Source organism: Abramis brama (assembly GCF_963993115.1).
Source record: "Abramis brama genome assembly, chromosome: 5".
In the NCBI taxonomy this organism is placed as follows: Eukaryota; Metazoa; Chordata; class Actinopteri; order Cypriniformes; family Leuciscidae; genus Abramis; species Abramis brama.
The window spans coordinates 34,755,586-34,782,567 of NC_139967.1; the positions used below are offsets into that span (position 1 = coordinate 34,755,586).

Consider the following 26,982-nt stretch of genomic DNA (forward strand, 5'->3'; position numbering starts at 1 on the left):
TTGATATGGCTGTATATAAATAAATTCCGCAATAACAGTTCTGAATTAGGATATATACTGGAGTTCAAAAGTTTGGGATCTGTTAGACTTTTAATGTTTAAAGTCTCTTCTGCTCATCAAGGCTGCATTTATTTGATTAAAACACACACACACACACACAATATATTATTACAATTTAAAATATCTGTTTTCTGTTTGAATATATTTTAAAGTGTTATTTATTCCTGTGATCAAAGCTGAATTGTCAGCAAAATCAGAAAATTCATGATTCTAAGATATGATAATATGCTGATTTGCTGCTCAAGAAACATTATTATTATTATTATCTATGTTGAAAACAGTTGTGTACAATTTTTTTCAGGATTCTTTTACGAATTGAAAGTTCAAAAGAACAGCATTTATCTGAAATAGAAAGCTTTTGTATAACATTATACACTACCGTTGAAAGACATTAATGAAACTAATAATTTTATTCAGCAACGATGCATTGATCATAAAATTGATGTGTAATTTTGAATTGAATTGTAAATTGATCAAAAGTGACAGTAAAGACATTTATAATGTTACTAAAGATTATATTTCAAATAGGCCTAAATGCCATTCTTTTGAGCTTTCTATTAATCAAAGAATCCTGAAAAAAAAAAAAAAAAAATACACAACTGTTTTCAATATTGATAATAATCAGAAATGTTTCTTGAGCAGCAAATCAGCATGTTAGAATGATTTCTGAAGGATCATGTGACACTGAAGACGGGAGTAATGATGCTGAAAATTCAGCATTACATCACAAGAAGAAATTACATAAAACATCCAAATTAAAAAACAGTTATTTCAAATTGTGATAATATTTCACAATGTTACTGTTTGTTTTGTATTTTTAATCAAATAAATGCAGCCTTGGTAAGCAGAAGAGACTTAAAAACATTAAAAAACTTACAGATCCCAAACTTTTGAATGGCAGTGTATATATATATATATATTATAATATATATCAACTTTCTTTTTTCCTGCACGATTTTGAAGTTTACAGGACAGTCCTCAGAGTTTTGTTCTTGAGCGATAGTGAGGAATGTGAACCTAAGACCTCCACTGTCTGTCATCCACACAAGAATAAGAAAACACTGTGCTTTCATCCTGACTCAGGTTGACATTTCCTATCAATGTTTAAAGCATAACAATACATGGCATAAAGTAATATTTAAAATTCTTGCAGTAAAATAATGTTTACTTTAGGTGTAAAACTTTAGGTGTAAAAGAGCGGATTACAATTGCTAAAGTCAATTATTTAAATACGTATTCAATCTGCATTCTAAAACTGAACTGATCCTTATATGTTTACTACATTTTATAGGTGAAATAGATATCAGTGAAAAAAGGTACATAATATTTGAAATGAATCACATTTGGATGACTGGATGATACATTCTCTCTATAGAACTAAGGAATAATTGCAATCCTTCTTGGAAAGCCTTTGGTCTCCTCAGAGAATGATACTATTTGAAAAGTGAGTATGCTCTCCCAATCTCACCAGCTGTTATTGTAACCTATGACTCTCTCCTCATCCGTTTTTACAGCTATGAGTTGCAGTATAGAACTCATATGTTGAACTGTTTTTGCTTTGAAAGGCTATTTGACCTCTAAACTTACCATTTAATTAGATCTGAGGCAGCATTTTCTTTGCTCAGACAAGCATTATTGGAGAGGTGTCAAGTTTGCACTGAATTAGTACAGTATAATGCAGACCAATAGGACAGAAAATTCAAATCTGTGAATAGCCATTTAAACAAACATCTAATCAGATGACAGCTAATAACATATGAACCCCAAACTAACAAAACCCGCATGATGTGCAATATTTTGTTCCCAGTGTTAAGACTTGTGTGAAAGCTCACTTACATCTTCTCCACAAATGAAAGCTCATGACATTGACCTGCTTGAAGAGATTAAGATCCCAGTTACTCTGTTAAAAATACACTTACTGTTGAAGTGAAAAGGCCCAGTTTCACAGACAGGGCTTAGATTAAGCCAGGATTAATCCTTAGTTCAATTAGGGCATTTAAATAGCGTTAATTAACATGCATTAGAAAAAAACTCATTACTGGTGTGCATCTTGAGACAAAACAATGGCACTGACATATTTAAGATATGTCAGTGCAAGTTACATTTGGTTAAAACAGCTCAAACATGCATTATAGTCTGGGACTATCTTAAGCCTTGTCTGTGAAACCAGGGGAAAGAGTTTAACAAAGATAATAAAATTATGTGGTTGCACATAGAAAGTCGTTTATATACATGTGGATGCATTTTGTTTTTATTGCAGAACTTGCTGTAATAAAATACTGTCTCTATACTGCAATAAGATACTGTCTCTCATTTTGCAACCATTATTTATACTGTATATAGGCTATTTATCTCTTTATAGGCTTTTTATTTAAGGTTTTAATATACCATGCCATTATATTTATATTAAAATTATAAAACTATTATAGAATATATCTCCATCTCACATACTCACATAATTAATTCCCTTTGGCATTAAGTAAAGCCATATTCATTTAAATACTCGTTTCATAATGCTGATGATGGTTTTGATCTTTAATGTGCCATGTACATTAATTAATGATGAATTCCCTGGAGGATACAACACCAGTGTGATGACACACACAGTAACACATTTAGTTGTTCTATAGATAGACAACCCTGAGGTTGAAAGAGAAAAAGAGGGGGGGGGGGGGGGGGGGGGGCATGATTGTTTTAATAGCTCTTCAGTGATAATCCAATTAAATGTTTGTTTGTTTTTTCGTTTACATAACAAAAACAATTGTAATACACGTTTAAATATTGCCAAATACACATATGTATTGTTTTATTGCCATTTATTTTATAGTTCGAAGGGGGTTTTGGCATTGGCAACAGTACCACATTGTAAAAGTAGAAGTGGCTTGTCGCTGCAAAAGTGCTGCTGATCAGAGTCCCCCCTTGTAGGGTCCCTATAGTGAGGCAGTGCTTGAACGCTGAAGGAATACTGGGAGTGAGTGAGCGAGCGCTCTCGCGGAGTTACAAACTGGATGGAGCGATTGAAGTAGATACTTTAGTTATATTAAGTGGATTTTGACAGCGGATCTCTGGCTTTGGTCTGACGGCGTTTCCTACGGGATCTTATAGCTTGCCCACTGGGGAAAATAAATCACTATCTACAAGAAAGAAAGCTGGCATGCGCTAATATGGAAACCAAACCATTCTTGTCTCTAGGTGAGTTTGACTCCAGGGAAATATGGTTTCTATTATCTTAACGCTAATGTCATGCAGAGGTACAGACATCTACCAGGTTCTGCACTGAAGTACTGAACAAAACGAAACTATGCTGCTTGTCTGTTTATGTTCATATGTCTATGAGTGACTTAAACCCATTTTTTCTTAAAATAATAGCATTTCTTCATTTTTCGCGGGCAGGTATAATGGGAACGAAATGGAATGAGCAAGCAAGCTACTAGAGTTCATATAATGATGATGAGCAAGATTGTCATATTTTATTATTAGTTTATATCTATTATGTTATCATCTTAATAAAATAATCAGTGTTACTAGAGCAATTAAGGTGTGTGATTTATAATTCATGAAGTGCAGACGCAATCACTCCAATCAAACAGTGAATGTGAAGTTTATTAAAGCGCGCTAGTCTTCAGTTGTGCGCTGTCACATTATTACAAATGCTCATGGCAAGCCGTTTAAACATTTTTTTCTTGTGAACTAACTAGTAATCTATGTATTTTATGTCTCTAGTACGTTTCTTATGCGTTTAATAATTTATTTGATTGTAGTTACTGTTAATAGTCAGAACTAGTAGCCTAACTAACTACTATATACTGAGTAATATATATATATTACTCAGTATATATATATATATATATATATATATATATATATATATATATATATATATATATATATATACATATATATACATATATATATATATATATATATATATATATATATATATATATATACAGTATATATATATGTATATATTTGTTGCCATATAGGCTAATTTAGTAGGGATCAGATTTCAACTACCCACTTCAGACTATGAATTCCAGTCACTGTAAAAAAAAAATATTTTCATGATTTGTAATCACAACATTTTTTATTTTGTCAAATCAACTTAGATCATTTATGTGGTTCAGATAACATAATATTTTGAGTTTCTGATGATTAAACCAATCTCCTTCATTGTATTAATTAAATTTTTCAATTTCAATAAACTTACAATCTTTAAGGCAACCAGGTTACTTAATTTTTTAAGTTAAACCAACAATATTTTTTACAGTGTACTAGCTATTATTCCAGTTTAACTAGTAATTGATCAGGCTATTCAACTAGCCTAATTGTAATCAATTCCAATTTTCTTAGTAATTTGATAGACACTGCTATCTATTTATTAACTGTAGTTTGTATTCCTGTTGTATATTTCAGTCTCAATATAAACCCTCTCGACTCAATTCTGACTAGTCGTCACATAGCAAGTAAAAAAGCAACCAGTGAGATAAATGTTATTGTAGCAAATGGTATATAAATCCCATTAGGTCTCATGAATATGTTATACTATCTAATAAAGAAGTACTAAAGTTCTGTAAATACATGGGACTACAAGTCAGAAGTGAATAGTTGATATCTGAACCACAGATCCCATTACAATTCATTGGCAAAATGGCAATAGAATTGTTACTTGGCACTATTGGAGTAGTGACTAGTAGCAAAGGAAGAAGTATCATTGGGTAACACTTTATTTTACAGTGTTACACATGTAGTTACTATAGTATTAACAGTAAATTATGCATAATTACATCAGTTAACCCTAAAACAACTCCTAACCCTAATTTTATACTAAGTACATGTTGTTAATTAATATTACTCGGTACTTATTTGTGTAATTGCACTTTGACAAGGGCACCTTAAGATAAAGAGTAACCTACTATTGGATATAGCACTATTTGATTAATGACTGTAATTACAAAAGAAGTATTAGTAATATAAAAGCCTATTTAAATTAATGAATGTTAAAACGGCCTGCCATAAAAGCTTAACAAATCGATGTCAGCACACTTCATTCGTTATCTCAACCACTTCAAAGGGCGGTACACCGAGCTCTGAGGCCGCTGAGATTCGAAGACTTTATTAGATCTGTCGGAATTATCGAGATCTTTATTTTTTCTTTGGTTCGCTTGGTAATTATGTGCTGCGATCATTGCAAATGATAGAGTGTAAGAGTTGTCTGTACCTGATCTTCTCTTAAACCACATCAACCTCTGCTTGTCTCTTAAATGAGAAAATGTGTGCTTGGTTGGTAAATCATAGTTTGGCAGTAGTCATTGAGATTTAGAATGTAATCACTCATGGCACATGTGATGGTACAGAGCTTGTTGTGTAAACTTGCACTGAAACAGTTTTGCAACAATATTCATTTTCCAAGCCACCTATTTATACATTATTCCTGCATGTTGGAATTCCAGTGTAAACAGCAAGTTGTGTGGCTTAATGTGCCCAACTTTATTGGCATTTTTAGAGTTTGCTCTATATAGGTCTCTGGGGGCCACAACCTTTCCCTGGAGCGTCCCAAGTCCATGAGCGTTAATAAGAAATAGAGGGTCCCATTGTAAGAAGGCCCGTCTGTGGTAGTGATGGGGGTGTATACGGGATGCCGGACCACCCCAATAAAAGACAACCAGTTTGGTTTACGGCAGCGCAGTTTTGTGTTTCTGAAGAGGTGATTGGTCCTTTGTGAATGTCTGCAGCTGTCAGTTTTATAAGAGCGGCTTTAAAGGGAAAGTTAATTGCTTAAAGTCACAGCGTCTCTCAGACACCCTCCAGCCACTGTCTGTCTCCAAATCAAAAGCAACTCGGGCTGTTTCCAGACAGGACTACACAGAGGGCCAAACTGCACTTGAGAAAGTTTGTCTGAAGTGTCAGGTGATACACACACATCGGAGGGGGAGTGTGTGTTTAGATCTCTTGTTTCACTGTTGTACAAACTGTTGCAATTTAAGCATCTGCTCTTCAGCTTTGAAAGTGATGAGTGATGTCAAAGGGGGTATATTTGATCGGCTCAAAAAGCTGCCCTGTTAATCATTTGCTCTATGCTGTGTATGCATGAGTCCTTGATAAAGGCAACTCTGCACCTTGTACTGTGGTCCTTGTTTGGTTGCATACATTTAGAGGAAGCTTTAGCATACAAAGTACAGACGGCACCACATGTCTGAAGGAAACGTTATGAAGTTGAATGAATATTAATTATTTTCAATTTCTAGGTCACTAATGTAAGTGAATGTGTGATATTGAATATGTGAGATCTTGGTGTACTTCATGCAGCCTATGCAGCTGTCCTTAAAGGCACAATATGTAACTTTTTTGCTTTAAAAATAGCAAAAATTACTATATTTATGTTATATATATTTTTTTTTTGTGTACTTACATTATCCCGACTGTTTCCAACAACTTTCAAACCAGGAGAAATTTTAATTTAATTCGAAAACACGGCACGTTTCTTTATTTCCGTTTTGTCGCAGTCAATGCCGTCATATCCGCGTTGTCCCTGGTTTCCGCTCGTGCTGCCATGGTAACCAGAGCTATGAACCAGAGCCCTCTGATAGTAACCAAGACGACAGACGTGGACCACTGTAGTTCGCAATGTCTATCTGCACGCTGTTGTTGTTTCGTTCAAACATTATGGACCATGGCAAGCAGACTTTGGATAAAAAAAGGAGAACTAAAACGAGAATCAATATCAGCGCAGTGTTTTCGAGATGCCGAGAGCTCCCATAGACAGTATATAAACGAGAGCTCCACGTCCGAGACTTCGACCGCTCCTACATGTACTTTATTAAACAGGTGAGCACATTTACATAAAACTAATCAATGTTATATAGTTCAACAATGATAAAATTGACTCGCGTCGCGTTTGGAGCTGATAGCTGTCTCTTAGCAATCCCGAACTGCTTCATATCACAGTCATGATAAAAGCATCGATGTATTCAGTCATCCATAAACATTATTAGATCGGTCGGCTTGACGTTGACGACAAGATCCATAATTCTTAGCAAATGTTGCGTCATCAAACTACGCCTTTGTTATTGTAAATAGGTTAGCGACCCCTAGTGGAGAAAAAATCCCATACTGTACGTTTAAATCAAAAGAAAGATCAACCATGAATATTTCATGGTTTGATTATAAAATAAAATGTTGTCAGTAGTAGACTTTTGGACTCCACTGTTTGGGTTAACATGAATTCACCAAGTAGAAAATGTTCCTAGATCAACATCGTTGTTGATCCTGGAACAACATTTCAATCAACCAATCAGATTTGAGGGATAGATTTTATTCACCTATCATTTCCCTCTGATTTTAGGGATAAATTATGGGTAGGGTTAGGTTTAGGGGTAGGGATAGGGTTAGGACTGTGTTTTTGGACAGGGATGTTGTTCCAGGATCAACAATAGATGTTGATACAGGCAGGACTATGTCTTACTTGGCAAAATCACAGCGACCACACTGTATGTGTGTGTATTTGGTGTATTCATGAAGGTGTTTGATGTCATCAACACCAAATTTTAATCAAATTGAAAATAGCAGGCATTAACAACTTCTTTAACAGTGTTTTAGACCCTTTTTCTCTGGTGCAGTGTTAATGGGATTACACTTGACCTTATTTATGGTAATTCAGTTTAAGTTAATGGATTTGTAGAATCTAAAGAATGAAAAATACCTTTCCCATCCCCACTTTCCATCTTTATGGCAGCATAAGTACCGTGTGTGTGTGTGTGAACTCCTCTGACTTTAATGTTGCACATTGTCTAGAGGCAAGTCACCGTCAGTGTAATTATCTAATATGTTTAGTTCTGTGTATCTTTGTTTTTGCATGCTGCGACAGACAAGTTAATGAGAGGTCTAGCTGTCTAATTACCAGGTGCAAACTTTTAAGGTCAGCTTCTTCACTGCACATGATGGACACTGATATTTGCAAACTGACCCCTATCTGTGGCACCAGAGTATAGTGTATGTAAGGCCTGTTTCAGGCCACACACACAAGTGTAAGTAAAGAAGCTGTGGGACTGCAAAAGCAGGCACATGCCAAGCTTTCATACTGTCCCAAAATTAAATGATCTGTCTCTAGTATATTATACACTACCAATGAGAAGTTTGGTGTCAGTTTTTTGCCTAAGGAAATTAATACTTTTATTCAGCAAGGATGCATTACACTGATCAAAAGTGACATTATAAAAGATTTTTACATGGTAACAAAAGATTTCATAAATGCTGTTCTTTTGAACATTATATTTATCAACGAGTCTTGAAAAAAAAGTATCATGTTTCCACAAAAATATTAAGCTGTACCATTTTCAACTTTAGTAATAACAAGAAATGTTTCTTGTGCGCAAATGGTGAAAAGTGCATTTCCAACTCTCAAACTGTTAAGCAATACTTTTTTTTTTTTTAGCTTATCTTTGTGCACATGATTCTTGAAGTCTGGAGGACAATGTGTTTTTTAATGCTTGCATATGTTTTATGTATTTTGTTCCAGACAGCACATTCTTCAAAGTGCAGGTCAGAACATATCGTAACTTAAACCTCTACTAACTGTAAATATGGTCCATAAAAGCTACCATGTCTGATTGTGGTATCCTTTCCTCCCTTTTTTCCTTTCACTGCTCTTTTCGTCTCCTCATCCTGTTCACACTCTAGCTCTTTTGACGGATATGTTACAGGGTGAATGCAGAACTGTCAGTCATTTAGATAAGATCTGATGGAGATATGAATCTTGCATTTTTTCTCCCATGAGAGCAGCAAATCATACACACCAAAAAATTCCATTAAACAGTAACGGGGCCCCCAAACTACTGTTCATGTGATACTCAGACAGGTGTTATTTGCTGCACTTACACCCTACAGAACAGACGGATCCAATTTGCACCCTGGAGAAGACGGCAATTTGAAAGGAAGTTTAGTTCCTCTGAGTCACTGGCTTGTTTAAGAACAGCCCCCAGTGCGATTCTGTTTTATTTATTTTAGATATTTGATAATTAGTTGATTCATTGCTAATCTAGTGAAGAGATGACCATCATGATAGCTTAACATATGCAAAATGCTTTAATTTAAAGGGACAGTTCACCCAAAAATGACATTTACTCACCCTCATGTCATTTTAAACCTCAATGACTTTCTTTCTTCTGTGGAAAAGAAATAATTATTACACGGCTCTGTGGAATACCTGATTCTGATTGGTCAATCGTGCCATCCACACTAAAAAAAGAAACGTGAGTAAAATTTACTTTTTCTTTCGCAAGTTTTTGCACACCGATTTTGTATGTATATCTCACATGTGGAATTAAGTTAACTCTACTTAACTAAGTTAAGTAAAATTAACAAAGAAAATAAGTAACTTTAACTTGACCGGTAAAAGGTTGTTGCGTAATTTCTACTTAGTTGAAGGTTCCTTTGCAATACTTTTTACTCAAACAATATAACACTGAAATAAACCATGCTTCTAAAGTGTATAATTTACTTAGAAACATCTAAGCAAATAATACAGTAGATATTGTGTAGACACCATATCTACATAATAGAAGTACCGCAGCACCTGAACAAATAGACCTCAATGGTACACAATGACAGTAACATTCGATGGATCGTTTTTGAGTATGAATGTGTAATTTGGAGTAGAAAATTAACTCCAAATGTCACAAAATGGCAAGTTACTAAACAACAAAAGCAATGATAAAACAGTGTAAATACAGCTGGAAAACAGCAACAAAAAACCCCCCAAAAAATCAACCTTTATTAATTATTCAAGCCCCATGCAGTACATGATGGGAACACCAGAATCAGAAAAGTTGATTAGGTTTACTTAATTTTATAACATTGATATTTACGCTTTAATTTTTACAAGCTTGAAATGAGTACTAATATAAGATTTACTTTGTTTTTTTGAATTCTTGCCTGAACTAGCTTTTTCATGTAGAATTTTTTTCTCTGTAGTATTTACTTCACCACATAATCATTTTTATCAGTTCAGCAGTAACAATCTGACAGGTGAGTAACTGATAACAACTAGTAAAAACTGATAACACAGGCTCATCCGGGTAACTAAAGTCAGCGCTATACACTTGAAAAAAAAATTCTTCATGGAAGTTTGGTGAGCTAATAACTCAAATCAATATTTTGTGTACAATTATTTAATTAGGCTATGTCATACAGGTATTGCAAACTCACTCTCTTGTTTCATACAAATGCTGAAACGATTGTTTTGTATACTGTAATAGATTATAAGATTTTAAAACAGTTTCAATATCAATCAAATCAATATTTCTCATGCCCATAATTATTTATGTGGCGAAATTGCCATGTAATAAGTGGTATGACTGTACCATATCTCTTAAATATCCGCCTTTGTGCTAAAAGCCCTAATAAAATATTTCAGCTCAAGTCAATATTACAACAAAACGATAACAACCAGCTGCATGTACATATCCCCTACATATATTCAGAAAAATGTTTCAATAGTTGATGACAATTGATGACAGAATTTTCATTTTTGGTTGAACTGTCCCTTTAAATTTAAGCAAAAGTGCTTAAAGTCTAAAGGTATAAAGAATGAAAAGCAGATTAGTTATGGTGACTCAGGTGTCACACAGATTATCGTTCCTGCTGGGCATGTTGGGAGTATTTTTGTGCATGCGGATTGTCCATGCAAGCGTGAGTTTCTGTCCCCTTTCATGCTCTGTGCATGAGCTCTGACACACTTGTGCTATGTGTATTTAGCTCTATTACAGTCACAGTAATGAGCTAAATCATTTTTCCTGACTGTTGAAGGCTGTTCAAACCACTAAAAAGCTCGGATACGACACGTTTTTGAACATTTTGGTTGCCTTCCCTATATGTCTATACCTCACATAGACCAATTTCATCATGTGAGGTTGGCTCTATAGTTTTCATTATAAATAATTAAGAAATAATCATTGATATATTTCATAACACATGCAATGAATCATTTAATAACTCTCTGTTCTTATTTTTTAATAGTTGCATTGAAAATATAGTTAAAGATAATAATGTTAACAGTTCATGGAAAAATGTAAATTTTAACATTATTTACTTGCCCTCAGGTTCTTTCAAACCAGTAGACATTTTCTTCCATAGAACACAAAAGGGAACATTTTGAATAATACAGGCCATTTTTTTTAAATTACATTAAATTAAGACCGGAGCTTCCAGGCTTAAAAAAGGGCACATCATAAAAGTTGTCCATACTGCTTCACTATATTCAAAGTCTTCTGAAGCCATAGCAGCGTTATTTTAGTATTTATTAATATTTATATTTTCATATTCATTTTAGTTTATATTTTAATAATTTTGTTTAGTATTTTTTGTCACGGATTGCCATGTAGTGTAATCCACAAAGATGCATGATGCCGAATGAACAATAACAATTTAATATTTAAAGGCACAGTATTGCATTTTTCGCCACTAGGGGTCGCTAACCTATTTACAATAACAAAGGCGTAGATTGATGACGCAACATTTGCTAAGAATTATGGATCTTGTCGTCAACGTCAAGCCGACCGATCTAATAATGTTTATGGATGACTGAATACATCGATGTTTTTATCATGACTGTGATATGAAGCAGTTCGCGATTGATATGAAGCAGTTCGCGATTGCTAAGAGACAGCTATCAGCTCCACACGCGACGCGAGTCCCGCGGATATAAAAGGAATATGGACATTTCATTCTACCGAACTACACGCAAATTTACTACTCACAGGTCAGTTTATTAGACAAATTAAACTTGTGAGGTAACGCAGCGCTGTTTCACTTGGTCTAACATTACACTAGCACACTAAACTGCATTTGAATGTGTTGAAATGTATGTGTTAGTCTGTCTGTATGAGACTAGCAGTAAGCTAGATCAACATTAGAATAACATACAGATCATATTCTGACATTTTATCATTGTTGTAAATTATGTAAATGTGCTCACCTGTTTAATAAAGTACATGTAGGAGCGGTCGAAGTCTCGGACGTGGAGCTCTCGTTTATATACTGTCTATGGGAGCTCTAGGCATCTCGAAAACACCGCGCTGATATTGATTCTCGTTTTAGTTCTCCTTTTTTTATCCAAAGTCTGCTTGCCATGGTCCATAATGTTTGAACGAAACAACAACAGCGTGCAAATAGACATTGCGAACTACACAGTTGTCCGCGTCAGTCGCTTTGGTTACTATCAGACGGCTCTGGTTCATAGCTCTGGTTGCCATGGCAGCACGAGCGGAAACCAGGGACAACGCGGATATGACGGCATTGGCGGCGACAAAACGGAAATAAAGAAACGGGACGTTTCTCGAATTAAATTACAAATTTCTCCTGGTTTGAAAGTTGTTGGAAACAGTCGGGATAATCTAAGTACACAACTAAAAAAAATATATAACATAGATATAGTGATTTTTGCTATTTTTAAAGCAAAAAAGTTACATATTGTGCCTTTAATGAACACAAAGATAGCACTACACTTGAAATAACATCACATAACATTAACGAGAGACAACGAATAGAGAAAAACTGAGGGCTTAAATACACTGATGATTGTAATCAATGGAACAGGGAACAGATGTGTAACAATCAGAAACAATAGCAACTATTGAACAACTAGACCTGAAATGGTGACTGAAAATATAGGGTGTTTACATGACAAAATTGTACTAAAAACAGTTGACAAAGTTGTCCAAAAGATCCCTGTTCACACGGATCTGCAAAAATGACTAAAAAGGCTGTAATTTGCATGCCAGGCCAGTAGTTGGCGATGCCACTTAGTCAAGAAACACCCCGCGAACACCTAATACTCATGCGGATGAGGTCACCGGTTTCACAAATTCATGTTTTTGTCGTTAACATGGAGACGGGAAAGGCATTGTTTTCAAAACCTTGCCTGAAAACATACATTTTCAGGCAACCAAAGCTCCATTGTCGTGTAAATGAACAGCCAAAACACATAAAAAGTTTTCAGTTTTCAGTTGAAAACGGTGTTGTGTAAACATACCCTAAGGCTACTTTAGGGTCAGTCCAAATCCGATTATTTGTTTTTCCGATTGGAATTTGATCTAAAATTATTGATTGTCCACATTGTGTATCGTAACTGTTCAGATCTGATTTGTGTGTCCCATCATTCCGCTCTTTCGTTTTCCGGAATATCTGCATTGATTTCTATGGCAATGACGTTGCGTTGGTAGGTATAGGCCAAAAACAACAACAACAGCAACATGGAAGGGTTTGCAATACAGATGTTGTCTTATTTTCAACATGACAATGTAGCCACTGTGCTGGTCTGCTGAATCTTATGAGGCAGTGGCAGAAACATAGGAGGCTGTATGTGTGGCTTTATTCAGTGCTGTCGTCTCTCCACCGGTTTTAAAACATGTCTCCGTTATTTTGTCATTTTCAAAACTGTTTCTGCAGCGACTTTCAGCATGTTTCCTATAACAACGTCTGACGTTTACGTTTTACGTGGCGTAAGAAAGTCTTATAAACCACGTGAAATCCGATGAGAGCGGTCAGACTGAAATGTATCCAGAAATGCTTTTTTAGTTTTAGTAATTTTAGTACTTCAGCTTAAGCTTGTTTTATTTCATTTACTTGCAGAGGCAACATAAAAAAATACAAATAAAAAAAAGTTTAAGTATTTCTAATTTATTTTATTTTAAGTTTATTAAGTTTAATAAAGAAAATTATTTTGAATAGTTTTAGTTTAATAAAAACACATCCTTTATGTGATGACACTGTTACAATGTAATTATATACAGTATTTAAGTAGTGAGTAATATTAATTAACAACATGTAGCCTACTTCATATAGGGTTAGGATTAAGGTTTGGTTTAGGGTTAGTTGCATGTCTTACTATAGTAAGTACATGTAACACATGTAATAAGGACACTGTAAAATAGAGCTACCAAATATTGACATCTGCTCTAGCTCTCTTTGGTGTAAGAGTCTTATTCATGAAAGAATGATTCTTTTCAGTTGCATTGTTTGATCCAGTCTAAATGATACTTTAGAGTACAGTAACTATACCGTTTTTGGACCAGAGAAAGTACAGTACTTTCTTATATTTGCTACATTTACACCTGTAGCTAAGTGCTAAGTTAAATAAATGCAATATATTTTTGATGATTATTTTCCTTCTGAAACTGAGGTGTGGATTCATACTCGCTTATAAAGGGCATATTTTTATTATAAATGCAGCATTGTGTTCTGTTCAGTGTGTTTTAGTTCTGTTTTTTTGTGACCTAGCTTCCCAGTCTTTGTCTGTTTCATTCTGTTCACTGGTGTTTGTCAATTTTCTCATTAGTTCCCTCGTTTAGTCTGATATATGCATACACCCTGTTTTCAGTTTTCAGTTCTTTGTCCTGTCTCGTCAGTGTTTTACATGGTTGTGTATTCTGTTACCTGAGTTTTCCTTGTCTGTTGGATTTATTGGATTAACGACAGTTTTTGCTGATCTCCTTCGTCTTTGTGCGCTTTGTACAACCACCAAGTAAGGGTAAGACTTTTTATCCTTTTTAACATTCCCAGATGCAACATGCTTTCATACATTTTCATTAAACTATATACTGTCAAAGCACACTGGAGAATGAGTCATTACAACAGCCCTGAACTTGTGTCAGCTGTACTATTTCTAGCCACGTTTGTGCTGCACTAGTAATTGCACCAAATGTTGACTGTGTAAATTTGCCTCCATTTTGTACCTAATAACTTAATTGAGTCATGACTCATGTGACTAGATTGTTCCAATGGCTTTTGTATAACCACTTAAAAAGAGGAAAACAATGTGTTTTTCCTCCAAATGACTATAAGCACATTAAAAAACGCTGGATCTTCTAAAATATGGTGTATTTTTTTTTTAAATTAGCTAGACAGTTTTAAGTAAAGCACTTCCACTGTACTGTATACAATGGCTGCTGTAGCTGTCACTTCCCTTTAAAATGATGTGTGGCTTTGAAATATGACACCTTGTCATGTACGTGTAATGAGTGTGTACGTGTTCATTTGTATGTACTACCTGTATGTGTTCTCCCTAAGGCTGACACTCTTTCACTGGAAGAGAACTGGATGTAGATAACTGACCGGGGGCCAGTTGCATTAACATTGTCTTTATGTTAAGACTGTGTCTTAAGAACTAGTCAAATCAAGAACTAGTTCAATCAAAACAGTTTCTGGTTTGCCTAATTAATTAGCCAGCCCAAGTAAACTCATTAAAACAGATCCTGAAGGGCACTGCGATCTGTCCATCTTTTCTCCAGTTGGTCGTTAAAGACATTTTTACATTATGCATTCAGTACAATCTGTTTTTAGAGTGTGATTAGGACATGTGATTCCCAACATGGTTGTCCCTACAGTATTGTGTCTTTCAATTGATATCATGTCATTTTTTTTATTTCATTGTGTATGAAGCATGAGAGATGCTTTGTCCTTGTCCTTGCCCTTAAATGACAGCTTATATCTGGTTGGAATATGTTTTGTGTATGACTTCATTGTAGATTGCAAATAGGTTTTTCTTTTTCCTTGGGCGTGAAAGATAAGACTGAATTGTGCTATGCATTTTGTTCAGTTCCTTTATGTGCGTATGTTTCCTTCCAGACTGATTTAGATGTCTCTGGGGTGAAGTTGCACTAGAGTTGCACTTTAAAGAATTTTTAGGAATGAATGAACCTTTCACCCTTTGCCCTCATCCAGTCAGATGATTTTGCAAGCCATCACACATGTCTTATTTAATTGTTTTGTAACATGATACAGTATCATGACATAATGTTGATGGAATGGTATGATATTCCATTGTTCTTGTTAACGCTTTCCGAGTGATGTAACTACAGGACAGGACATGAAGTGTTTACTGTCGTACACCTTTTTTTTTTTCGTTCGCCATTATTTTCTCCGAGGGTTGTTTACATTGGTGAGTGTGTGATTTGGTACAGCAGGAAGTCATCAGAGAACAATGAGGAGACGAGGAACAGGATGCCAGAGCGATGTGTGTGTGTGTGTGTGTGTGTGTGTGTGTGTGTGTGCGTGTGTGTGTGTGTGTGTCTGGAAGGGGGGCTATTTACCTGCTGGAGACACTAATCGGCTCCTGAGATGAGAACACACGTAAATGCACGTTAATTAATAGCCATTTGCTATAGAGTAAATAGGGCTCTTGTGATTATGAAGGACTGTTTTACAGGAGATGAGAGGTAATTGTGACTGGGACAAAATTGAAACCTCCATTCATGTATTCACATGCCCATCCAGTCTTTATAGTTAATGTTAAACAAACTTGGCTTGCTGTCCTCGAAGGAGGCTTAAACCTGAGGCTCGGCTCGAGCTCCAAGCTCAACTCCCCCTATTACCGTGCTACATAGAGGAAGAATGAGAGAAATAGAGGAGGAGATAGGGAGGTGGAGGAATGCTGGAAGAATAGACAGCTGCTTATATACGCTCATAATGTTGATTGACCGGACTGAATGATTAGGCTCCTCCCGAGCCTATGTTTGGAACTTCATTTAATGTCGACATGAAAAGGAAGTTGTGACGTACATCCAAGTTTAATGAAATATCGGGGAAAAAAATGTTGTTCTACAGTACATTGGTTGTTGATTGAATTTTGAAATGTGGTCATTGCACTCAAAAATTAATGCTAGCTTGTGGACAATTGTGGAGGGGTGGGTTTAAGTGGAATACATGATTGGACAAGGCCTGAATACGTCAACAGAGAGAATTCTGACTTTTCGAATTAATCATTTACATTATATTACATTTACATTACCATGCCTAATTTAAAGTCTCCTGAGCTTTGAAAGAGCATTCTCTGAGAAATTTAATTTGATATGATTGAACGGGCAGAGTTGAATATCTTCAAGTCAAGTCACCTTTATTTATAAAGCGCTTTTTACAATATTGTTTCAAAGCAGCTTTACAGTGATAACAGGAATATAATGCAACAAAGTTTGTTTCGGCTGTACAGCAGATCTAGAAGAAAATAGCGTCATAGTCCAGCTTAAGTAAGTTCAGTGATGGTTTACTTTCCTTTAGTCTTCCAGTCAAATCTGCTCTGATGATCTATACGAAAATACACCTATTTCTTATAAATAATTTTAACATCTTCTAAGGAACTCAACCGATTATTTCCAAACTGTGGTTTCCAAAACCTTAAGCGCTTCTCCCTTTCAATCCTGTGGATGCTTCCAGTATTCCAAATTGCCTTAAATAATTCTTCCCCACTACATAATTAATATTATGATTGCAAGTGAGCCAAATATTTTCTATAATTTATTCCTGGTATAGCCAACATTCTTTCCAGATGAACTCAACTTGTAGGCCCTCGTGTGTCATACACCAGGGATATATGGACCTCATATTTTACAAATCACTGTGAAGCAGACATACTGAAAAAAACAAGAGGATGGCACATCCTGTAGCCGGCCCATCACATATCTAAACAGTACATTTAGCATTAATGTGTGTGTGTTTACGCATGTCCATGCTTGTTATTGCAGGCGGTCAGATGTTCAAATGTAAGGGACTGAATGTTTTGTTCTGTATTGATGACGACATGACGTCAATCTTTAAAAGCCTCTCCATATAGTATTTTTCCACATACTTTCATTGAACCACTGTTGTTGAGAGGCAGATTGGTGTATCTACAGAGAGATTAATGGACAGGACACTCCAACAGCCATAAACACATGCTTTTCCTTCCATAGGAAATAGAAGAAAAAAAAATGGGCTGATGAAATATTGAAGTAGATTTCAAAAAGCTTGATGTTTTTGCCATTGCTCTGAATGTTCTTCTCTCATTAACCTTCTTATACTTTTTCTCCTTTCTTTTCCAGTTCCTCGCTGATAATTGTATTTGAGTGATCGAGTTTTTAGGGAATTTCTTATGACCAATAAATTGGAAAGCTTTAAAAACAATATTTCCAGTCTTCCAATAAGCTTTCCCATGAAATCACTTTAGAGGCACATATCGAAGGACTTGTCCCTTGTTTTAATTGCCAATAGCCGTTAGAGACATCACAATCTTAAACCATGATTTGCTACTTGCTAATCTATTGTAGGTGGTATTAGATGGTACCGTATTCTTATTTGAAGCATTTGAGCATTTGATTGCACTTTAACATTAATATTTTTGCTATGGTTTCACAAAATGAAAGACCGCATGATTATAACAATTTGATGGTGAAATTTTGATGTCCTTATCCTCCAGTGCCATTTTATTGAACGCAAGACCTTGAACATATATGTTTTCTCTTTCTCTTTCTCGCTCTCTTTTCTTTTTTTTCTTCTTTTTTTTAAATATTTTCCTTCATAACTCATGAACTACTTTGAAACTGTCATATGTCATTGTAGTAAGTATATGAAAAAATATACTTACTACAAAACTTAATTAATGAATGCTATATTAATAATATCAAAGAATTATCTAATGAGATTTTTTGTTGAAAATTTCTCAAAGTAAATTAGTGCAAGAGTATACTGTAGATCTATAAAAATGAATGTCGATAGTTTGGTCTTGAAATAATTTGATGAGAAATGATTGAGTTCATATTGAAGTCTCTGATTTTTTGATTGTAGACTTGATATCAAATGCAATTCTGCACTGTAAAAAATGTTATGTGCTATCTACTTTTTAAATAAAAAAATGATGTTAATAATATTACACATGATATTTTTTAGTAGTTTTTAAGGCTTGATTTGTTTATTGTCATCTACCTGAATAAATCATGTAAAATCTCCTAAATTATTTAGTCTATGACAATGAATTTTATGTTTTTGGTGAAATATGGTGAAATTAGTTGACTCAAATGTGTGATTTTGAGTAAACGGAAATTACCTGTTTATATTTGACTTTGAGTCATGTTGTACAATTAAAAGACAGCACAGCAAAAGTAGAAACAAACTTGTTACTGTACTGGCATTAGTAAAGTAATTGCTCAATAAACTAAGCAACATGCTTTTTAGTATATGCAGTTATCCACAACCTAACCATAAGCTCTACTCTTCTTCACAATGTACAACATACACAGGGCTTAATTTGAGCCGGAACATGTTCCGTCACCTCCGACATTGGATCCGGAACCTTTTTTATTGGATCCGGCACCTCCCCTATGGAAAATTAATTGCCTAAATGAAAAAAATAAAATTACTGTTTGTGTAGTGTTCAATGTTTGTGACACATGACTTGCGCGCTTGTTGTACTAGTTGAGATTGCTGTTAGCCTCGATCATTTCACTCAGGGGAAAAATGTCAAAAAGACAGAAAAGTTTGCTTAACTTTTTCAAATACGCTGGCCAGTCAGATCCCAAACAAGCAAAAATCGTTTCTGCTGATCAAGAATGTGGAGACCACGGTGGACACAGCAGTAGCCTAGTATCGACATAATATCTTGTTATTTCGACAAAATAAGGGGACATTCTAATCTGCATTAAGCCACATTAAGTGTTCTTATAATGGTTTTCTATGGGAGGAAAATGCTTAACATGTAATTGCGTTCATATTCTGGGCTCATCTGATTTTTTGTACATAGCATAGCCTACTTTGTTATGATTTTAGTATCATAATGATTAATGCGCAATATGAGACATGGAGCTGGTCAGACATGATTTTGACCACTTCATCAAGTTTTGTTTTGTAGAAAACCTTTCTTTAAAGTGAATTTCGTTTTGTATAAATTGTATCTTAATTTTAATAAATTTTTCATCAACCAATTGCCTGGATTTAATGAATAAGAAGCAAATATAACAGACAATCATGGAGGCGCCCGCGCGGTCACTTGCATTGCACGTGAACTGGAGCACATCTCATCCTAACTTAACGAAACTCAGTGCATGCCTCACACAGACATGAAAAATACATCAAATACACAAAGCTTGAAATGTCTTTAAACGAAATAATTCAAAACGAAAAAAGAAAAAGGCTACTCTCTGATTATGTAATCCATTAGGCCTATTTATGTGCATTTCTCTCTATAGGCGTGTTCACATGGAGATGGCGATCGTCAACTTCATCTTTGCAGCCGAGTCGACACTGTCAGAGAAAACACTTGTTTATTAATAAAAATCAATACACGCGTCACCGGATTTACAAATGCACATCTTGCTTGTTGCACACACACATATTATGTCGAAATAACGAGATATTGTGTTGAAATAACATTATTATTAATAATAGCCTACATCTTTTAGAATATTTGATTGAATGCTGAATGTTGCGCTTGTTCAATTTAATAAAATTAAAACTTTAATTGTGATCATTAACATAACTGAATAACTGAATATTAAATATTTAGTGGCCAAGTTTTGCGCAGCTCCCCCCGTCAATGATCTAGCACCCCCTCAGCACATTCTCTGGCGCCGCCCCTGCAGAGAAGGCAGTGTAATTTTTTTATTTATTTTTTTTTCGTTACCTCCAACCCCCGTTTTAAGTCGCCGGATCCACCCCCCCCCTCTGCGCTCCGGGATCTCCCACTTTACAAATTAAGCACTGAACATACATTAAAAATGCAATTCCAACATACAATGACTTGAATACACCTCTTCTGTTAAAAACAAAACAAAACAAAAAAAACATAACAGATAGTGGTTTTCCAAAGTTACTAGCCACTCAGCATTTTTACTGGCCACAATTTTGAAATGGATACACAGGGAAAAACTGCCATATAGATATTTGTAATATCATGTCATAATTTGGCAGCAGGCATATTAGGCTCCTGTCACTTTAAGACCTGACTTACAGATTCATTATACTGTTATACACCACAACATAACTGATTGTATACATGAATTCTTGCCAAGACCAGCATGTTGTCATTATTTTGTGTGTGTTTGACTGTTTAAGCACAATAAGCAGCGACAAAAACTCTATTTAGTACAAGGCGGCTTATGTGTGTGCACGTCTGTCTGCGGGACTGAGTAAAATTATGTGCAATACGCGCAATCCCATGCCGAAATTCAAGCCCTGTAACACCAACAATATTCATCCAGAGAAAATGAAATGAGTGGAAGAGGGGAGGTGGATTTATGTGTCAACTCGCTGTCAAAGAGATGAGAGAGTGAGAAAGCGCAGCTGGTATTGTGTATCTATTCTGCGGAAAATGAGTATTGAAAGTGATATTTCAGTATCAATATGTATTGAAACATCTATATTTTTGACAACACCACATTGCGCTTAGTTTATTATTTCAGATGCCCTTTTAAAAGACTACATATGAAAAATGTATAGCCTATATTATGTATAAAATTCAGCCCGCTAAAGTGGCTAGCAGGAGTGACTGTTACACGCCACTGCTGAAATCCGTCACTGGGTTGGCGGGTGTTAATGTCAAGCCATGTGTATAATGATTAAAATATGTACAGTCAAATGTATTCAATCTGTATGGAAAGTATGTTATTAGGTTTTACCTGATGGTCACAACACAACACATTTTTAGAGTCATTAAATTAAAACTTTTCAAAGCCAACATAAATACATTTGTTGGCACATGTGTTTCGTCGACACCATTGTGTGTCATTGATCCATTTTCTGGGGTCTGCTTTTCCTGACTGTCTCGTAAAGATTGTGTCTATGTTTATGTGTGCAGCTATAAGGAGAAAGGCTGGAATTTGGCAGCTATTTTAAAAGCCTTTCTTAGTTTAGACTGCTTCTCTCTCTCTCTCTCTCTCTCTCTCCATCCATCCTAACATCTACATGTCTCTTCCTGGCAGCGTCTCATGAAAGGTTATGGATCAGACCTTTTGTTCCTGCATACTATCTTGACTATTTCAACTGCATTGCCAAATCAGTTATTCTTGTTCCCATTTACCAACAGGAAATGACACAGCAAACCTACTTTAAAAACAGGCTCAGGCAGTCATTACTACATCTTGTCCTGGTGTTAGTCTAAATTTTTGGTTGTCTCAATGTGAATAACAGTATAAGTGGCAGATCTTCATTATCCTGACAGTCAAATCCATTGATCTTTAGCATGACTTCTTAGTATCCAGAACACAATGTAAAGGCTGTCATCAAATCACACACTCTAATCAATCACAAAGAGGATTATGAGGTATTAAACTGAAACCCCTCAATATCTATCACTAATGCAACTTTCAAGGCTACTAAAAAAGGACTTGAAGGATCTCTAATGTTCGCATGGTCAAGGCAACAACTTCTGCGTGTACTGTGGTCCATCCTTCAAGCCCCTTTCTAAAGAGCTAATCAAGAACCCTTGAAAGAGAGATTTTTATGACATTCATGATGAATTGAATTGCAGGTTTGATCTTTGACCTCGAGCTTGATTGTCTTAGAGATGAGATGGTAACCTTGAAAAAAGGAATCTGCTCTGCGTGGCACGGCCTCTCATCAAGGTCTCGTAAATGAGGGCTTTGAAAGGGGCAAATATCCCGGGTCTCATAAAGTGAGCCTGCAAATTTTGCCTTTAGTCTGTGTTTGTGTGTGTGTGACTAGGTGTCCTTTGTTGCTCAAGGTCATAGGGAGTCAGAATATTGGGTGGTCTGAAAGTTCATATTCAGAGACAGATGAAAATGAGGCACTTGCAATTTTACTAGCGAACAAATAAAACATCTGGAGGTCAAGTTATTTCCATATCAATCAGAGATATGTTGCATGGGCCACACACATTCAGTCACAAACACTCTTACATAGGTCTTTCTCATAAAAATGACTTCCGGTTTTACATGCTACACAACTGACACTACACAACTGTTGAAATGTTTGTAATGTAGAAAAGGACACATTAATTACAGATGTTTCAATTAAGTATGTACAAGAACGGAAGCCCATTTTATGCCTTTTAAGGGATAGTTCACCCAAAAATGAACACATTTTTATCATGTGTGCATTTTTATCACATCTATCTCATGTTGTTAGTTGTTACAAACCCATACAATATATTTTGAAATACAAATGAAGATATTTTTGAAAATATGAGAGATTTCTGTGCCACCCATCAAAAGTCCATTTTACCATAACTTTGGCACTTCAAAAAGTTAATAAAAAGTTAAAGTAATTCATATAAATCATTAAGCATGTTTCTAACATGCTTACTTGATGCGCGAGACAAACCTTACTGGTTCTTGAGAGTCAAGCAAGCATGGTTTAGCTTGCGTTTAACATATTTGATTAGCTCTATGTATGTGCATTGATCAATGTTTAAATTTGAATAAAAGCCTAAATTAGATATGTTAATCATAAATTAAATTTGATTAATATGGATTACTTATACAATGTCTTCATGAGCATTTTTAAGCGTCAACGTTTTGGTGGAAAGGACCAAAATTGGAGGGAGAGTAATCTTTAAGGTTTCATTAAGAATATCTTAAGTTGTGTTTCAAAGATGAACAAAAGTCTTAAAGATTTATAACAGCATGAGGGATATGAGTATGAGTATGATTTTTGAATGAACCATCACTTTAAAGTGAAATAAAGTAATTGTGAGATAAAGTTTAAAATAAGAAATAAAACTGCAATTAGGAGACAAAGTACCAATTATGAAAAATAAAGTAAATTTCTTTATATTTATTTTTTTCTCTGAGGTGGAAATAAACTTCTATACAAACACTCCTTTCCAAAGAAAATTCACATATGATCCCTTTAATATACAAATTTTCTCCTTAACAACAACAACAACAACAACAACAACAACAACATTAAATGGAGAGCAAATGGAAATCAAACATTTTCCTTAGTTCCCTAGTTAGTTTCCTTGGCTGTTAATTAGTTCTCACTCACCTGTTTCTGTTCTACTCAATTTATGAAACTGTAAAAAAAAATCTCAAATTATGTTTTATATGCCCTTAGTTTCCTCAGTTTCTTTGTCCAGGATTTTTTATATCAACGTCAATGTTAATGTGTTTACGTTATTCTCCTGTGTAATGTTTTAGGTCTAAATAAGATGATCAAGATGCAAAAAGGCAATGTAACAGTGTGTAACATACGACAATAGCAGACAACAAACTGAAGGAAATAAGGATCTTAAATACACAATGATGATTACCTCAAAGACTAACAGGTGTGATACTTAAATGAGTGTCCATGGCAACCAATGACTGGTGGGAACACAGGAACACAGGAAACAGTTAACTGAAAGTCCAATATGAAAACAAAACCAAAACAAAGGCAAAACGTGACAAAACTCCCCCTTCTGGAAGGTGACTCCTGGTGCTGTAAATGATAAATGTTCCAATAGAGTTCAGGAGAGTGGAAGAACAGAAAACCTCTATGGTGGAGTAGAAGACCCAAAAATACACATAGAAGATATACACATACATACAATACACATACAAAGAAGGTGTACACATTTCATGCACAGTTTCGACCTTTAGGTCTTCATCAGGCACATGAGCAGAAGACCACCACAGCAGGACTGACAACCCCCATGGAGGAGCAGAAGACCACCAAAGTAGAGCAGACGAGACTGAAGATCCCCATGGCGGAACCAACGGTGGGATGAGTCAAGGTGGAGTTAGCGGTCCGACAGCCAACGGTGGAGCCCGGAGAACTGGAGACCCAGGCGCAGCTGAGGAGATGGGGAGACCAGACAACCCTGTAGCAGCCGAGGTGGAGCCTGGGTGCTGGTGGACTGAGGCGGAGCCGATGCAAACAAGCACCAAGGCAGAGCAAGAGGGAAGGCAGAGCCCGACGGAACCGAAGGGGTGGAGGGATAAAGTGCAGCTGGTGTCCCGGAAGTCTGTGGCGCAGGCAGGATGAGGTATAAACAAAATGGAGCCGGAGGGACAAGGGAGTCCAGTGAATCCACTTGCCAAGGCAGAGCTGGTGAGCAGAAGATTTGTGGCAGATCCAACTTGAAGGGTTGAACCACTAGAGGAGGAGGTAATCCACAGGACAGAAGGCAACGTAACAGTGTGTAACATACAACAATACCAGACAACGAACTGAAGGAAATTAGAAACTTAAATGATTGTTAAATGGGTGTCCATGGAAATTAATGACTGGCCGGAACAAAGGAACATAGGAAACGGGAGAAAGTGAAAATGGAAATGTGAAAATGAAACCAAAACAATGGCAAAATGTGACATCCTGCTATCTCCTGCTTGTTCCCTTTTTGGATTTTTGATCAAAGACTGTTTTTGTTTCTTTACTCCTTCATGCGCCATATTACACCCACATGTGACATTATCTCACATGCTTCATAAGAGATCTCAATAATGTCACAAACTATGGTCAGATTTGCACATAAAAATCAATGTGAGCTCAAGCTTTCTCATCAGTTTCTTCCAAAACCAAATCATCTGAGTTATGCTATCAACATCCATTGTGTATAGCTGTGTACTTTTATTGAATGTCAACTATTGTTTTATTGGTTTCTAAATTTATTTCTCTTTAAAGACTTTTATAGGAGACATATTGAGACTATGACTAATGCCTACATAAACTCTCATTACATTTCCAGAGAGGAACATTTCAGCAATTATTTTCCCCTATACTGTCATATAAGCTTATATATAGTTTATTGAAGACTGTGAGATCCATCCATAACATATTTGAGTAAAGTGTAATGTGTACTTTCACATATTGGTCTGAAATCCTCACCTGATGAAATAGCAAGTGAGTGACTCTCACCCACTTCTCTTGTGTCACACCCAAGGGCTCCTGAAAAACCCCTGCACAGTAGCACGGAGCTGGTCGGGCGACGCTGGCGGTTCGCCCAATGGCTGCTCCGGCTTCACGGGCGGAGGATATCCACAGCGCAGGATATCCACAGGTATAAAACACATTCACATGCACATACACATCAGAGCACCTGCACTTGCCACATAAACGCATCAGATCAGAGTTTTTATTCTGAAAGACATCTGGTTTGTGTTAGCACAGTTGCGTTGAACTGATCTTGCCCTACAGTGCTGGATCATCCATGCATATCGTCAGCGATTCAACGCTGTAGGGCAAAATCAGTCTTTATTCCAAGTGTAGGATGTCTTGTCCTGTCATTCCCGAGAAGAACTCAAGATACAGTTTCACTCATGAGAAATAGTTTCTGCTTCAAACATGTTACAACAAAGCCCATATAGTGAGTGTCTCCCCTGGCCCCTACAGTAATGGACATGTTTCACCGGTCTTATTCCCAGTATTCACATGTTGTAGATCTCTTTGTTCTCAGTTGGTTTTCAGCTAGTGTACAGCAAGTTTGTTTTTCCCCAGGCTTGCTGCTTATTTAAAGTCAATTATCTTTATATATATATTTATATTATATATAAAATATATTTTTCAAGTTTCAAGCTAATTGATTAACTAACAATGAGCATTACATTTGTTGTACATTAGTGTTTATCAATCTTTGTTAATATTAATGTTAGGCTGCTACAGTTCAGGTATGCAATTAAGTACTGAGTAATATTAATTAACAATATGTACTTACTATAGGATTAAGTTAGGATTAGAGTTTGGTTTAGAGTTAGTTGCTTGTAATTATGCATAATTTACTGTTATTACTATATAAGTACATTTAACGTGTAACAAGGACACAGTAAAATAAAGTGTTACCACTGTTCATTTTTAGGTCATGTTAGCTCAGGTCCATTAAATAATCGCAGATATTAATTTATTAGTATCTGTTATTATAATAATAAAATTAAATAAATTAAATAAAAGATGCAAATTTTGATTTTAATAATGTATTAGTAAATGTTGAAATTAACCTAAGATTATGAATGCTTTTTAGATGCATCAATTTTTCATGTCATCTGATGTAGTTAACTAATATAAACAAATGGAAATGTATTATAAAGTGTTACCAGTTAGTATGTACCACATTAAAGCTAGTCTTTAGCACGATCACTCAACAGTATGTTTTGGCGAGGATGTGTATCTCAGGCGTTTAACATGAGGACTTATGTAAATATTGTGATTCAGAATGCATGAGATATGTGGGTTGCATCAAAACGA

The 26,982-nt window shown here is 35.6% G+C and overlaps 2 protein-coding genes across 2 annotated transcripts in view; one reads left to right on the forward strand and one right to left on the reverse strand.

The window, feature by feature from the left end:
* ppil3 (peptidylprolyl isomerase (cyclophilin)-like 3) overlaps positions 1 to 26,982 on the reverse strand; it is a 359,195-nt gene that overhangs the window by 185,142 nt on the left and 147,071 nt on the right. The gene's annotated exons all lie outside the window — the stretch shown is intronic.
* rxrab (retinoid x receptor, alpha b) overlaps positions 2,993 to 26,982 on the forward strand; it is a 76,824-nt gene continuing 52,834 nt past the window's right edge. The window contains exons 1-2 of the mRNA XM_084114545.1: positions 2,993 to 3,252; positions 25,685 to 25,801. Of these exons, the coding sequence (XP_083970671.1) occupies positions 3,225 to 3,252; positions 25,685 to 25,801 (145 nt within the window). The 5' untranslated portion in view covers positions 2,993 to 3,224. The remainder of the gene's footprint in view (positions 3,253 to 25,684; positions 25,802 to 26,982) is intronic.